Source organism: Pteronotus mesoamericanus, unplaced genomic scaffold (assembly GCF_021234165.1).
Source record: "Pteronotus mesoamericanus isolate MK-2021 breed Mesoamerican mustached bat unplaced genomic scaffold, CSHL_Meso_final scaffold_21, whole genome shotgun sequence".
In the NCBI taxonomy this organism is placed as follows: domain Eukaryota; kingdom Metazoa; phylum Chordata; class Mammalia; order Chiroptera; family Mormoopidae; genus Pteronotus; species Pteronotus mesoamericanus.
The window spans coordinates 29,804,276-29,817,020 of record NW_026555310.1 but is presented as its reverse complement, the minus strand read 5'-3'; the positions used below and the strand labels follow the sequence as shown (position 1 = coordinate 29,817,020).

The 12,745-nt window shown below is 34.1% G+C and overlaps 1 protein-coding gene across 1 annotated transcript; it reads right to left on the bottom strand.

Annotated features, from left to right (window-relative positions):
• Positions 1-2,459: 2,459 nt before the first annotated feature.
• Positions 2,460-10,823, bottom strand: LOC129084612 (C-type lectin domain family 1 member A-like). The gene is made up of 8 exons (XM_054590812.1): positions 10,725-10,823; positions 10,187-10,306; positions 7,170-7,268; positions 6,112-6,231; positions 4,973-5,044; positions 4,679-4,830; positions 3,742-3,848; positions 2,460-2,580 (listed from the first exon to the last, which is right to left on the bottom strand). Exons 1-8 carry the CDS (start codon positions 10,756-10,758, stop codon positions 2,460-2,462), a joined length of 825 nt encoding a protein of 274 aa, XP_054446787.1. The 5' UTR covers positions 10,759-10,823.
• Positions 10,824-12,745: the final 1,922 nt, after the last annotated feature.

Sequence of the window (12,745 nt, the reverse complement as noted above, 5' to 3'; positions counted from 1 at the left end):
AAGATGCTGGGAATGTTGATGCATAACAGCTGTAAAGTCGCAGCCCTGAGACATTGTCCCCAGTCTATGGCATCTGCCCTACCCAAGATCATCACTCTTCTTGTATCCGCCTGCAACCCCTGCCTGGGTGACACAGGAGGTATAAAAACACAGCCCGCACCCCGATTTGGGATTACTCTGAAGGACTTTGCTAGCTCCGGAGATCCCTGTGATGTTGGCTGAGGCTCAGTAGAGAGTTCATCCCAGCTTATTCTGTCTAATGCTGCCCTTCTCTCCCACAAAGGATTGATCTCAAGAGCACTTTTAATTAAAATGGTCTCTGTCTCAAATAATATCTCCCCAAGAGCCCGATTTGCCACGTATTCAAAAAACAATTTGATGCTTCTGCTGTATTTCAAGGTATATCTCGAGGCATGAAATCTGCTAGACTGCCTGTCCTAGTTCACTCTTTAGTCTGAGTTGTACCTCTTACATGCTTTCCCAGAGAAATGTTCTTTAACGATCACTGCAATCCTGCAAAACTGCAAAAACCTGAATAGTCTTCTATATTCACCACTATTTTTATTGAATAAGAATCACTAAAAATTTTATTTATTGTTTCCTAAGGCATTCAGTATAATCTTCACTGTCACTAAATGGCATATTATACTTAGGCTAGATGCTTCTCTGAGTAGGTGTATGAGAAGATACGCATGGCAGTGTGCTTCAGAGCATGGACAATGGAGTTAAGATATCTGAGTTCGAATTCTAGCTCTGCTCCTCACAAGTTCTGTATCTTGGAAAAGTAAATTTAACCACTTTTCTCTTCTGTACAATATTGCAATATACCTTTACAGGATTATCTTCAGAATCAAATTTATTAATATATATAAATCACCTGTAACAACACTTGACACAGAGTACATTTTAAATAAATGCTCAATATTATTTTATTTACTTATTATTAAAATTCTTAGGCTTGCTCTGAATGGTGTGGCTCAGTAGGTTGAGCATTGTCTCACAAACCAAAAGATCATAGGTTTGATTGCTGGTCAGGGCACGTGCCTGGGTTGTGGGCTAAGTCCCCAGTTGGGGCATGTGAGAGGCACCCAAACCATGTTTCACATATTAATATTTCTCTCCCTCCTTTTCTCCCTCTCTTTCTTTCTCTCTACAAATAAATAAATAAATAAATAAAATTTTAAAATCTCTCTGTTAAACCTGGGTCAATAAATGAAATGTCATCCTAAATAAAATAAATGTTTCCTAATGAAACACCCAAGCTAAAAAACATTAGGAAGCTATTAGAGAGAATTTTATAAAGAAGACAGACTACAGAATGAGAATGGTAAGAAGAAAACCAAGGAAGACAAACGGTTGAAAACAAAATGATACTATGTCCCAAGGTGGTGATGATAACAATAATGTCAAAAATCAAGTGATCCAATAAAAAGCTGTTGATAGATTAAATAACATAATTAACATAAGCATTAACATACATTGAACTCATGATTTAAACTTCCTGTGTAAGACAGAAACTACTATGAGTGAATAAATGAACGAATGACAAATAGATCAGTACTGCCTTAAACAAAAGCAGTCTCAATAAAGAGGAAAAAAGGTAAAATGTGTAACAGTGTTCTAAGTAATGATTAGAAAGTGGGAAAGTACATAACCAGTGTAGATCCTTTGCTCAAGTACATTTAAGTTGAAGAGAAAGTTGTAAAAGGGGTGATTAGAAAAGGACATGAATCTAGTGGGATGGAGGAAGATGTATGGATACGTTTATGTCTTGAAGGTAAGGCATTTTTAATGGAAGTGGTTGCATGTACTCATATGTGAGGGCGTAATACATGTCATAAAAATGTGAAACAAAGTTGGGGGAATGGATTAGACTCTAAAAGTAACCTTTGTTAGGAAATATATCTTTTCTACTAAGAGGAAAAGCAAGGAATAAAAGATGTAAACAAAACTGAAATATTTAAACTCTGCTAGGTAGACTTAGGCAAGCAACTTAATAAATTACTTCAGAAATGCATTTTAATTAAATGTGCATTTATATTTTTTGCTTTATGCTACTTGATTGCCATTTTTGTAAATGTGAAATTATTAATTACTTTTCATCATTTTTGTTCTAAAGGTTTGCTTCCATGAAGTCACAATTCTAAAGAAATAAATAAATTTTGAAATGTAAAAAGACCCCAAACTCATTCGTGACAAATGGCATGTTTATTAACTGTTATACAATTTTGACAACATCGAAAAGGCTCTGAAATTTCTAAGTTTTCTGGGCTACCATAATATTTTTGCTATAATCATACACTGTGTCCTTCTCTCATAAACTCATTTATTTCTTCCTACCATGAAAAAAAGAAGTATGAATACCATGCAATAACAACAGACTGAAGGCAGGCAGATCTTGAATCTAGAATATTGGAATCCAAGCCTCAGCTTTTTATTTCCATTCTTCTTCTGAATTATTAGTGGACAGGCTTCTCACACATGCATGAAGAAGATTTGGTGCAGTTGTCAGTGCCAATGGTATGTGCATTTACATACACACATTTTCCCTGGAAATCCAGACTTGGAGTTGGTAAACTCCTGAGAAATTTAGAAAATACAAGTCACAGGTCATACTTGTTATATTAAAATAAAATAGCATTATTTAAGACCATACTCTGTGAAGTATATTATACTAGGAGCTGTGGGGAACTCAAGGAATAAAGGCACTCTTCCTGTCTCCAAAGAACTCATATATTTATAGAAGAAATGAGGTAAGCATGTAGTAATAGATAAGCTTCATAAAATAGGATAATTATTTATAAGCTGGAAAATATACACCTGTATAAAGAGGAAAAGAATGGGCTGGTTGGAAAATTATGGCAATGGCATGAAAGAACAAATGACCTGGGTTATAAAATTTTGCCTAAGTACAGATTAGCATGGGGGAAACAACTCAACTATGCGTGCGTAGCTGCAGTTGAAGATTGGCTATTTTGTTGATCAATACATTACATTAGATATAAAATCAGACAAAACTACTCATGAAGTTTAGAATATTACTTATGTGTGTGTGTACTTATAACATACAGGGTGGACCAAAGTAGGTTTACAATTTTAAGTACATGAAAAAGACTTACTAAAACTATTGTAAGAATCATAACTTGTTTTTCATACAAACAATTGTATACCTACTTTTTCCCCACCCTTGTATACATATAAGAAAAATGGATTCTTTAAACATTAGAAGAAGATAACCTAAGAGAACAAAATTAATCAGCTATCAAAATGATCAAGACTTTGAAATATTAAATACAAATGTCACAGAGTGATGAAAGAGCTTGTTAATTCATAATGCATATTGTCATAGTTGTCTAATGTAATATTTCTGGGTAGCAAGTTAGTAATATACTTGAAACCATAAGAAGGCCCAAATTATTTGGCTGAAGAATAACAATTCTGTACTTTTTTCTGAATAAAATACTAAAGATGTTCCAAAATTCATATAATTAGGTTCTTCCCTATATTATACTCACTATCTCAATAGTAATAAAAGCATCTAATAGTAGATGTATATTTATACAAATTACAAAACACCTCAATGACTTTATAATTTATAAAATTACTGACACTATAATTTGAAATAATGCAAGTAAGAAATAAAAAGGTCTAAATCCTGTCTTCAGTCATCACCTGTACCCTCTTCAGTACTTCAGGTGAAAGGTGTTGACTAGGGACTAAGGAACTGAATCATATACTTACAGGTCAAAAGAAGGAGAGGAGCCGTCCTCCCATTCCCATCTATTGTCTGCTTTACTGTAAGAGAGGCCAAGCCAAGCCCGACTCACTGACGGTAACATCGTGATATTCTGCACGGAGCCAAAATGCACAAAGATATTAACAGAAAAAGTGCATTAGAGATGAAAATAGGAAGCTTGTGTCAAATGAGGAAAAAACAATTATAAAAATAAAAATAGGCAGTTTATGTATGCCCACTGATAAATGAAATGTCAACAAATATTTCAGTACTGCAGTGTCTGTACATTTCTCAAACCAGGAATTAAAAGAAGAAAAAAATAACTAACAGAAAAGTCTTATATTTAAGAGGTCTCCAAAAAAATGAATTATTGTTTTAACTCATTTTATCATTTATTCAACTATGTGCCTAGTCTTTGAGCCTGAGCTATATCATTAAATAAAAGTGAGAAAAATCCCTGCTTCACAGCGGGGGGTGGGGAGGGGCAGACAGAGGGAAACAAACCTAGGAATGGTCTGGTATGTAAAAAGGTTACAAGTGCTATAAAAAAATGAGAGCAGGATAAGAAGCGGAAGGAGGAGGGTGACCGGTTTGGGGGATGGACATGATACACGGGTTGCAATTATATGGCGCTGTTGAGTTAGTTCTGGTTCAGCAAGCGACACCTGAACAAACACTTAAGGGAGACTAAGTTGTTGGCCACGGTGGTGGCTGAAAGAGCACAGCATGCCAAGGGGACGCAAGCGCCAGGCTCTGCAGGGAAGGCATCGCAGTGCGTTGAGAAAGAAAGGCGCGCTGAAATGCAGCACACCGGGAAAGGTCCGTAAAAAATTCAGCAAGAAACCATCCTTTTCCTTGGTTTTACGTCTGCAGCTGAGCCCTTCCGTTGACTGGGACCTGCTGTTTGTTTATTTGGAAATAAAGAATGAAATACAGTCTCACCATTAATCTATTCCTTGTCGTTGTTAAAAATGTAGCATTGAAAGAGGCACAAACATCAGAACAGTTTGACCAAGAAACCATTTCCGTGCTTTGGTGATAGTAATAGTCCCCGAATTTCTCCCAGTGAGGCAGAGAAGGGCCACACTGGTCTCCTAGGAAAGGAAATATTCATTACTCTGAGCCTATAGATCCTTGCAAACAAGGTCTAACTGCTTCATAATTTTTCCTTTTTCAAAGAATGAGGCCTTTAATAAGAATTACCATGAACTCAGAATCATCTCACTTCCAAATTACCTTGTTTAGCATTTAGTTCTTGCAAAGCCTCAATGAGATGCTCATTCTGCCTTTGGAGCCGATCTAGGGTTTCTATATAGGACAACAAGACTTGACATTAGATGACAACATACTTTATCTCAGATATTTTTTACTATTTCAAGACTCATAATAATGATAATGATCAAGTTGCAAAATATGCAAATAATTTTATTCCAGTTCCCTTCCTTAGTGAATTAGTTTCATCTCTGACTGAAATAATCGGTTGCTTAGAAACCAGCCTTTTAAAATGCACAACTTGGTGATTATAGGCAATGATACTGTACCATAAATTCGAAGTAGCTAAGAGGCTAGATCTTAATTGTTCTCAACACAAAAAGGCAATGATAATTATGTGACATAATCAAGGTGCTAGTTAACACTTATATATTTGTATATGTTGCAATATATAAATGTACCAAACCAACACGTTGCACACCTTAAAGTTGAACATTATATGACAATCTTATCTCAGTTAAAACAAAACAGAAACCAGTCTTTTAACATGACTAGTCATTAAAGAACTCTCAAAAGGTTGACTTAATTGTTCAATATAGGTTTGATATATCACAAGAAAAAATAACATTTTAATGCAAGGCCTTTGCCAAATACTTAATTTATCATAAACATAGACTACTTTTATATTACCATTTAATTAGCATAAAAGATGTTTTCTGGTTACTCCAATATTTTAAATTCCTTTCCTTAGGAAGCATTTGGAAAATATGAAAAAAATGATCGCTTTTCAGATATTTAAGTTCTTACATGTTCATGTCCTATGAACATCCTGCGCATATCTCTATGCTTCCCAGGGGCAGGGTTCTTCTTATATTTATTTTTGATCCCCAGCCTAGTGGCTGGCATCTAGTGTGCATTGAATAAATGTGATAAATAAGTGAGTTAATGAGTTAGTTAATTAATATAAGAAGCTATTTTTGGTAAATGTGAGGCTCAGCTTCAGAAGATGGAATGAAGAATTAAAGAGGCAAGAAGCCATCAAAACGACCAAGCTGTTATATTGGAGAGTTCCACCCGCATAATGCAACCAACCATTTGACAGTTGCAACAAGGAAAACTATGTAGTATTCTGAAAAGAGAGTTTGTTGTAGTTGTGATATTACCTTTAATTTCATCAAGTTCTTTTTGGACCTGAAGAAAGTTTTCTGCTTTGTTTTGGAAAGATTCAACCCATTGATTAAGATTCTTCATCTTGTTCTCTAATGCTTGGACACTTTGAAAATCTACGAATAAGAATTCCAGTTATGTATAAAGCACATGCTCAATTATCAGTAGTCCATTAGATTATGAAGTTTAATTTTTATAGTTTTTTCCTTAATAAATTTCCCACAAATGTTTTCAAAAACTGTAAAGATATTTAGCTAAGTATATTTTTACTCACTATTATTTCTAAAGTTTAGTCTAAATCTAAAAATATCATTTCAATTTCTTATGTTTAAATGTGTTTCTATCAATAGAAAAATGGGTCAAACCAATTAAAGCAGACAAAAACAATTACAGTTGTCTCAGGTCTTTTGGCATCATGACTAGTTGATTTAATGTGTATAATTTCACTTGCTAAACAAAAGTATAGAATTTTAAGTTTCAAACTAATGTGATCAAAGAAAAATTACTATTTTTAAATAACAGATAGCAAATAATTTTAATAAGGAAAACATGGAGGTAAGGGTGGGTAGGGCAGGGAGAGTAATGGAAGGAAAATGGGAGCAACTGTAATTGAACAACAATAAAAAATAAAGTAAATAAAAATTTTTTAAAACATTTAAATTAATATAGACTGTTGGCTACATGAACAATTTGAAGAAATTGTCAAAGAATTTTTCTATGCTCATAGTAAAGACAATTGCAAGTTCAGTGAACTAAATTTTCTAGTATATTGTAATTTTCAAAAGAATAATAATAACCATTAATATTAATATCTTATGCAGTATTGCAATAATATATCCTCTCTAGAGAAAAAATGTATAGTTGAGGGCTTACAAGATTAAATTCATTTATGTAGTAAAAACCTGTGATAATTTCATGTCATTTTTTTCCCTGTTCTCTGTTCATCATGGCAATAATACATTTACAAAAAACTAGAGATTGAAAATTGTTTAAAGAAACATGATAATTTGACAAATAGGCTATTATTTCTTTTCCCCCAATTAATCGAACTTACACTGATAACAAAAGAATCCACATAAGGCCAAGAGCAGCAGGCTGAAGACTCCCAGGATCACAAGCATTATTCCACATAGCGAAGAGGGAAAGGTAGAGTCTGGGAAACAGAGCGATAGTCAGAGAAAATGTCAGTTCCTTTTATTTGAAAGACTAATATCATTGTTTTTCATTTATTATTGTTTTTAAAATGTCCTAATTTTCTGAAGGATAATGTCCAATGCATGAATTATTATGAACTGTTAGATTGAATGAGAAAAACAATAAGCTAAGAAGATAGGAAGAAAAGAATTAACATAGTGGACCTGGCCGCTGTCCTACAAAGCCTGTTGACAAGATGACCTTGGCTGGCATCTGGAAACAGATTTCAGGAGTATTCTCACCACCATTAACTGGTAAGAGTGGCCTCCTGTGTCTAAACTGTTTCTGTAAACAATATACTTTGTACTGAACATTTGCTTTTGTTCTGGAAGTCTGAAACTTTGTTATGTGCCAACCAGAGGCTATATATGTGATCAGCCCCCAATCAAGGACATAGTCACTGATTCTCTACTGAGTTTTCCTGGAGAGCAACATTTGACGCGCGATGTCAAGACTTGTTACTGGGGGAATTCACCTGATCTGTGTGACTCTACTAGGAGAGGGTCCTTGGCAGCTTGAGCCTGGTCTCCCTCACACTTCCCTTCACATACCTTTCTTTTTGGTAATTTGCTTTTATCCTTTCACTGTCGTAAATCTAAGCTGTAAGTACAACTGTGTACTGACTTCTATGAGTTCTTTCAGAGAATCACCAAACCTCATTGTGATCTTGAGGACTTCACACACACAGGAATTATTAAATATCCTTAAATACCAGGTGTAAAATTCCAGGTAAGATTATATTATCCTCATTAATAGGATCAGATGGGAAAATATTTAATTATTTTAAATCTGTTATTATTAAGATAGAATTCTTCATTAGAAATTGATGACTAATGGTATATGGTAAAAAATACAATAAAAAATAAAAAAAATTGATGACTAATAGTATATTCTCCTCATAAAGAATTATAGTAAATCCTAGGTAATGTTTTCACTAAATAATTTGGCTTTAGGCCTAACAACATCTATACTTTATTCAGTTTCATAAAAAGAATATGCGACATCCCCATATTCTAGAAACTAAACTTTCAGATATCATTGTTAGTAGTCCTTTCTCTTGGTATGTTTGTTTCCCTCTGAAATAAACTTATAAACTCTAGTGTAAAAAACATATTTCCTTATATTTCTGAAATGAAGCGAAAAGCTCCTACCAAAGAGAATGGTTATATCCATAATTAATGTCTAAGTCATTTTTTAACTTTCTGAATAATATAACTCAGTGATTACCAACCAGAGGTAATTTTGTCCCCCAGGAGACATTGTGAGTGTCTGGAGACATTCTTAGTGTCATAAGTAATAGGTGAGTGCTACTGGCATCTAGAGGGCAGAAGCCAGCAATGGCGCTAAGCATCCTGTAATCACTGGACAGACCCCCACAACAAGGAACAAACTAGCCCAAAACATCATTAGTGCTGAATTGAGAAGCTTTGCTCTACTAAATATTAAGTTGAATTATGATCAAAAGGAAACAATCATGCAGTAGGGCTCTACCTTTTTTTGTCTTTACAATTTTGTTGAAATTTAAACTTTTTTTATAGTTGTGCAATTACAGTTGTCCCCATTTTCCCCCATTAGTCTCCCTTGCCATACCCACCCCCACCTCCCACATTCAATCCTCCCTCCCCCGCTGCCTTTGTCCAGGGGTCCTTATACATGTTCCTTAATGACCCTTCCCCTTCTTTGCCCAGTTATCTCCCTCTCTCCTCCCTTCTGCTTACTGTCAGTTTGTTCTTTATTTCCTTGTCTCTGGTTCTATTTTGCTTGCTTGTTTGTTTTGTTGATTAGGTTCCACTTACAGGTGAGATCACATGGTATTTGTCTTTCACCACCTGGCTTATTTCACCTAGCATAGTGCCTTCCAGTTCCCATTTGATCTGGCAATTCCACTGCCGAGATTATACCCTAAGTATTTCAATTTCAATCTTGTTGAAACTTAAACTTTAGTCACATTTAAGTTTCTCAGTTTCACATTAGGAAACAAGTTCAAATGTGGACAAATGGCTTGTTTTATGATTAAATATGTTTCTTGATATGTGAAATTTTCAAACATCTCTGTGAGAAAATATGATTTTGTTTTACTTCCATATATGTTTTAAAAAAATGTTACCCTTTATATTTTCTCTAAATTTTAAGATATCCAACTAGTAACAACTTAGAGAAAAGTAAAATCAAAGTAAAGTGATAATGAAGACACATTTACACAATAGAATACTATGCACCAGAAAAAAACAAGGAGCTCCTACCCTTCATGACAGCATGTATGGATCTGGAGAGCATTATGCTAAGTGAAATAAGCCAGGGAGTGAAAGACAAATACCACATGATCTCACCTATAAGTGGGACCTAATCAGCAAAACAAACAAGTGAGCAAAATAGAACCGGAGACATGGAAATAAAGGACAAAATGACAGTGACCAGAAGGGATGGGGAGGAGAATAATAGGGGGAAAAAGCGGGGAAGGGGCAAGCCGAGGAACATGAAAAGAGGACCAATGGGCACGGACAACTGGGTAGGGACTGACTGTAGGAGTGGGATGGGGACCGTGCAGAGGAGAGCAGTGGGGAAAAGGGGGGCAGCTGTTACCTGAACAACAATTTTTTAGGGGATTTTTAGGGGAAATGCAGGAATGGTAACAAGATAGCTCATGGATTGATAACTGTTGAAGCTGAGTAAGGGCTATCTGGGGGCTCTTTATCCTGTACTTCCTAATCCCAGGAATGTTTGACATTTTCTCTGTAAGAAAATTTAAAGTTATTATACACTCTTGATGAACAAATTGAATCTTCATATCCTAAAAATAAAGCACGATGTGCACCTTTCAAAAAAAAATAACACAGAAAGAACTTAAATTAATAAAATCTAGTATATATGCTTTACCATTCATGTTGGTGTGCTCAGGAATTGGACCCAATTCATCCTTTGCAGAAGGAGGGGGAGGAAAGACATGAGGTGGTTCCAAGTCCACAATAGGGATTATCTCTGTCTGCTCGGTGATTTCTTTAACACAGAATATATATAACTAATTTATAACTTTGTAAAGCAAATTAGATTAAAACGCAAGTTAAGAGATTATTACTATTTTGAAAGATTGATAGAAATACATGTATAAGAGTAGTAAACTGCGAGACACTCAAATCACATTTCTATCCAACTGCCCATCCTGTTCTCCTAAAACTACTTAAATTAATTGATTACACTTTGGATCTAACCAAGCAATACATAATTATTTCTCTTAACTATATGTAACAGTACTCTTTTAGGTATAGCTGGAAAATACTAAAGAAAGTATGTATTTATTACCCTACTAAAATCATAACAAGTAGCAATGACAGACCATAAAACCCTAAAATGTCATTTTAGTTATTTAAATAAACATTTAATAAAATAGCATAGGATATTTAGATTAACAAAATACCTGGAGACTGTTCAAAGTCTGCAGAATTTGACATTATGGAGCCTTTGGATGATTTCTTTGTCTGAACGGCGAAGAGGAGCCCACAGAGATGCTGGGAGGTGAATGAAGCTATGTTTCTGCCAGTATACCCTTAGGGGTGATAAGTTCAAGCCTGACCTAAGGCGGAGCAGTTACATACAGTTGTTTGATATTAATTTACATTGGCAAAAACCACAGAGGACATGCAAATTGGAACTGGATATATATATTTCTAATAGGTTTGCCAAAATAAAAACGGTACAAAAAGCCTTTTAAAAGCATCTGGTATGTACTAGTAATACTTTATCACTCTGGAAACAAAGTAGGAACAGCCACTGTATTAAAAAAAAATTATAACTAAGTAGTCTAGAGTGAAAATTCACATGAGAATTGAGAATGTAGTGAAGAAAGATATAAAGTATATGGAAACTAAGAGTCTAGATAACCAGGTACATAAGAAAAGAAATAACGCTAGAAAGAACAGACACCTGTTAATCAAAGGTAGATGTAACAAAATGGCATTCAAAGGCTAAAATCCCTTTATAAAATTTATATACCCAACTATTGAAAGTTTGACTTAAGTTTATTGGTAGCACCACCACCCTTTGACTTTTTTTTCAAGTAAAAACCAGTTCTATTTACAGAAGTACCTGTGGGTAGCCACCAACAGTCTATCTTTTGCTATTTATTGGATTCGCATTAAGAAAGCTCAGTATTTACACTGGGTAGAAATAGATATTGTACGTGAACAGAAATAGACATATGTCTTTCTCATTGGAGTCATAACCTCACAGAAATTAATGTATATTTGAGCCAGCCTGGTTGAAACCACACAAGATAAGCACAGATATAAACAGTTGTCATAAGTTTTCCATTCATTTATGTGCAGTTCAGATCCAATGGTCTTACAACTAATCATAAAAATATATCAAATCTTGTATTGTAACATATGAAGTACAAGGTTGGTTTGACTTAAAAGAATAATAACATTACTGCTCACTCAAAGATCTCAGTAAAGTCAAGAATAATGAGAGCAGGGGTTTAATCAAAAATATATCCTCCATTGATTTTCTGCCTATATTATAAATAATTTTTAATTTGTTGAATTTCTGATTCTATATTTTAAAATATGATTTCATTGAATTGGGTCAGGATTCAGACAAGTGGGAGGAAAATATTAATCATTAATGTTTGAACACCACTTATAATAAGCATACATGAAAAATTACTATTATGGAAGTATACAATATCCCATTCATGGTTGCATCTTTTCTATAGAATGAAACAAGCTTACTGTACTGTGTAACCTTGCAACTTAAGCATCTTTTCACTTGGGTAGTTATATATCTATGCATTTCAAAAAAAGAATCCTTTAAAGAATGATCTAGAAGGGAGATTTTAACTGTTTTGTTGTTTAGGGAAAAAAACAAATTGCATAGTAGTGGACACTTATAATAGCATGTAAATAAGAAAAGAGGAAGGAAAATGAGAAGAAACAAGAGCAAGAGAAAAGTTAGATAAAAACAAGAAAAAGCAATATATATAAATGTGTTTATTTGATTCAAATGAGCATAGAAAAATTTTTTTATGTTGATGGTCATAGGCAAGTAGGACTGTATGGGAGAAGAAAAGATTATTCATATTTGATTCATCATTAGGCTTATATTATATATAATGTATATATTATATTTGTTTAACGATTTTAAAGAAATTTTAATAAAGATCAAAAAGCAAAAGCAAAAAAGAGCAATTCAGTATGAAGAAAAATACAAGTTGTGGGAAAATTTTATCACAGAGAATGCCCATAAAAGTATTATAACCAAGGACCATATTGTTAGAAATGATGTGTCCATAAATGAGGGACAGGTTAATCCACCATTAATATAATGAAATACTATACATACAATATAATCACTACGTTGACATTTACTTTATAGACATAAGTTCATGTAGACAAATGAAACTGAATAAAAAGCTCACCTCCCAAAAAGACTTCACAACAA

Bases quoted from the DNA above. Each gene is read 5' to 3' on its own strand.
- LOC129084612 (XM_054590812.1), bottom strand. From the start codon at position 10,758: ATGTCAAATTCTGCAGACTTTGAACAGTCTCCAG. The intron at 10,307-10,724 runs GTATTTTGTTAA...TCTGTGTTAAAG, and splicing joins AGACTTTGAACAGTCTCCAG to AAATCACCGAGCAGACAGAG. The intron at 2,581-3,741 runs GTAAGTATATGA...TAAATTTCTCAG, and splicing joins TCCTCTCCTTCTTTTGACCT to GAGTTTACCAACTCCAAGTC.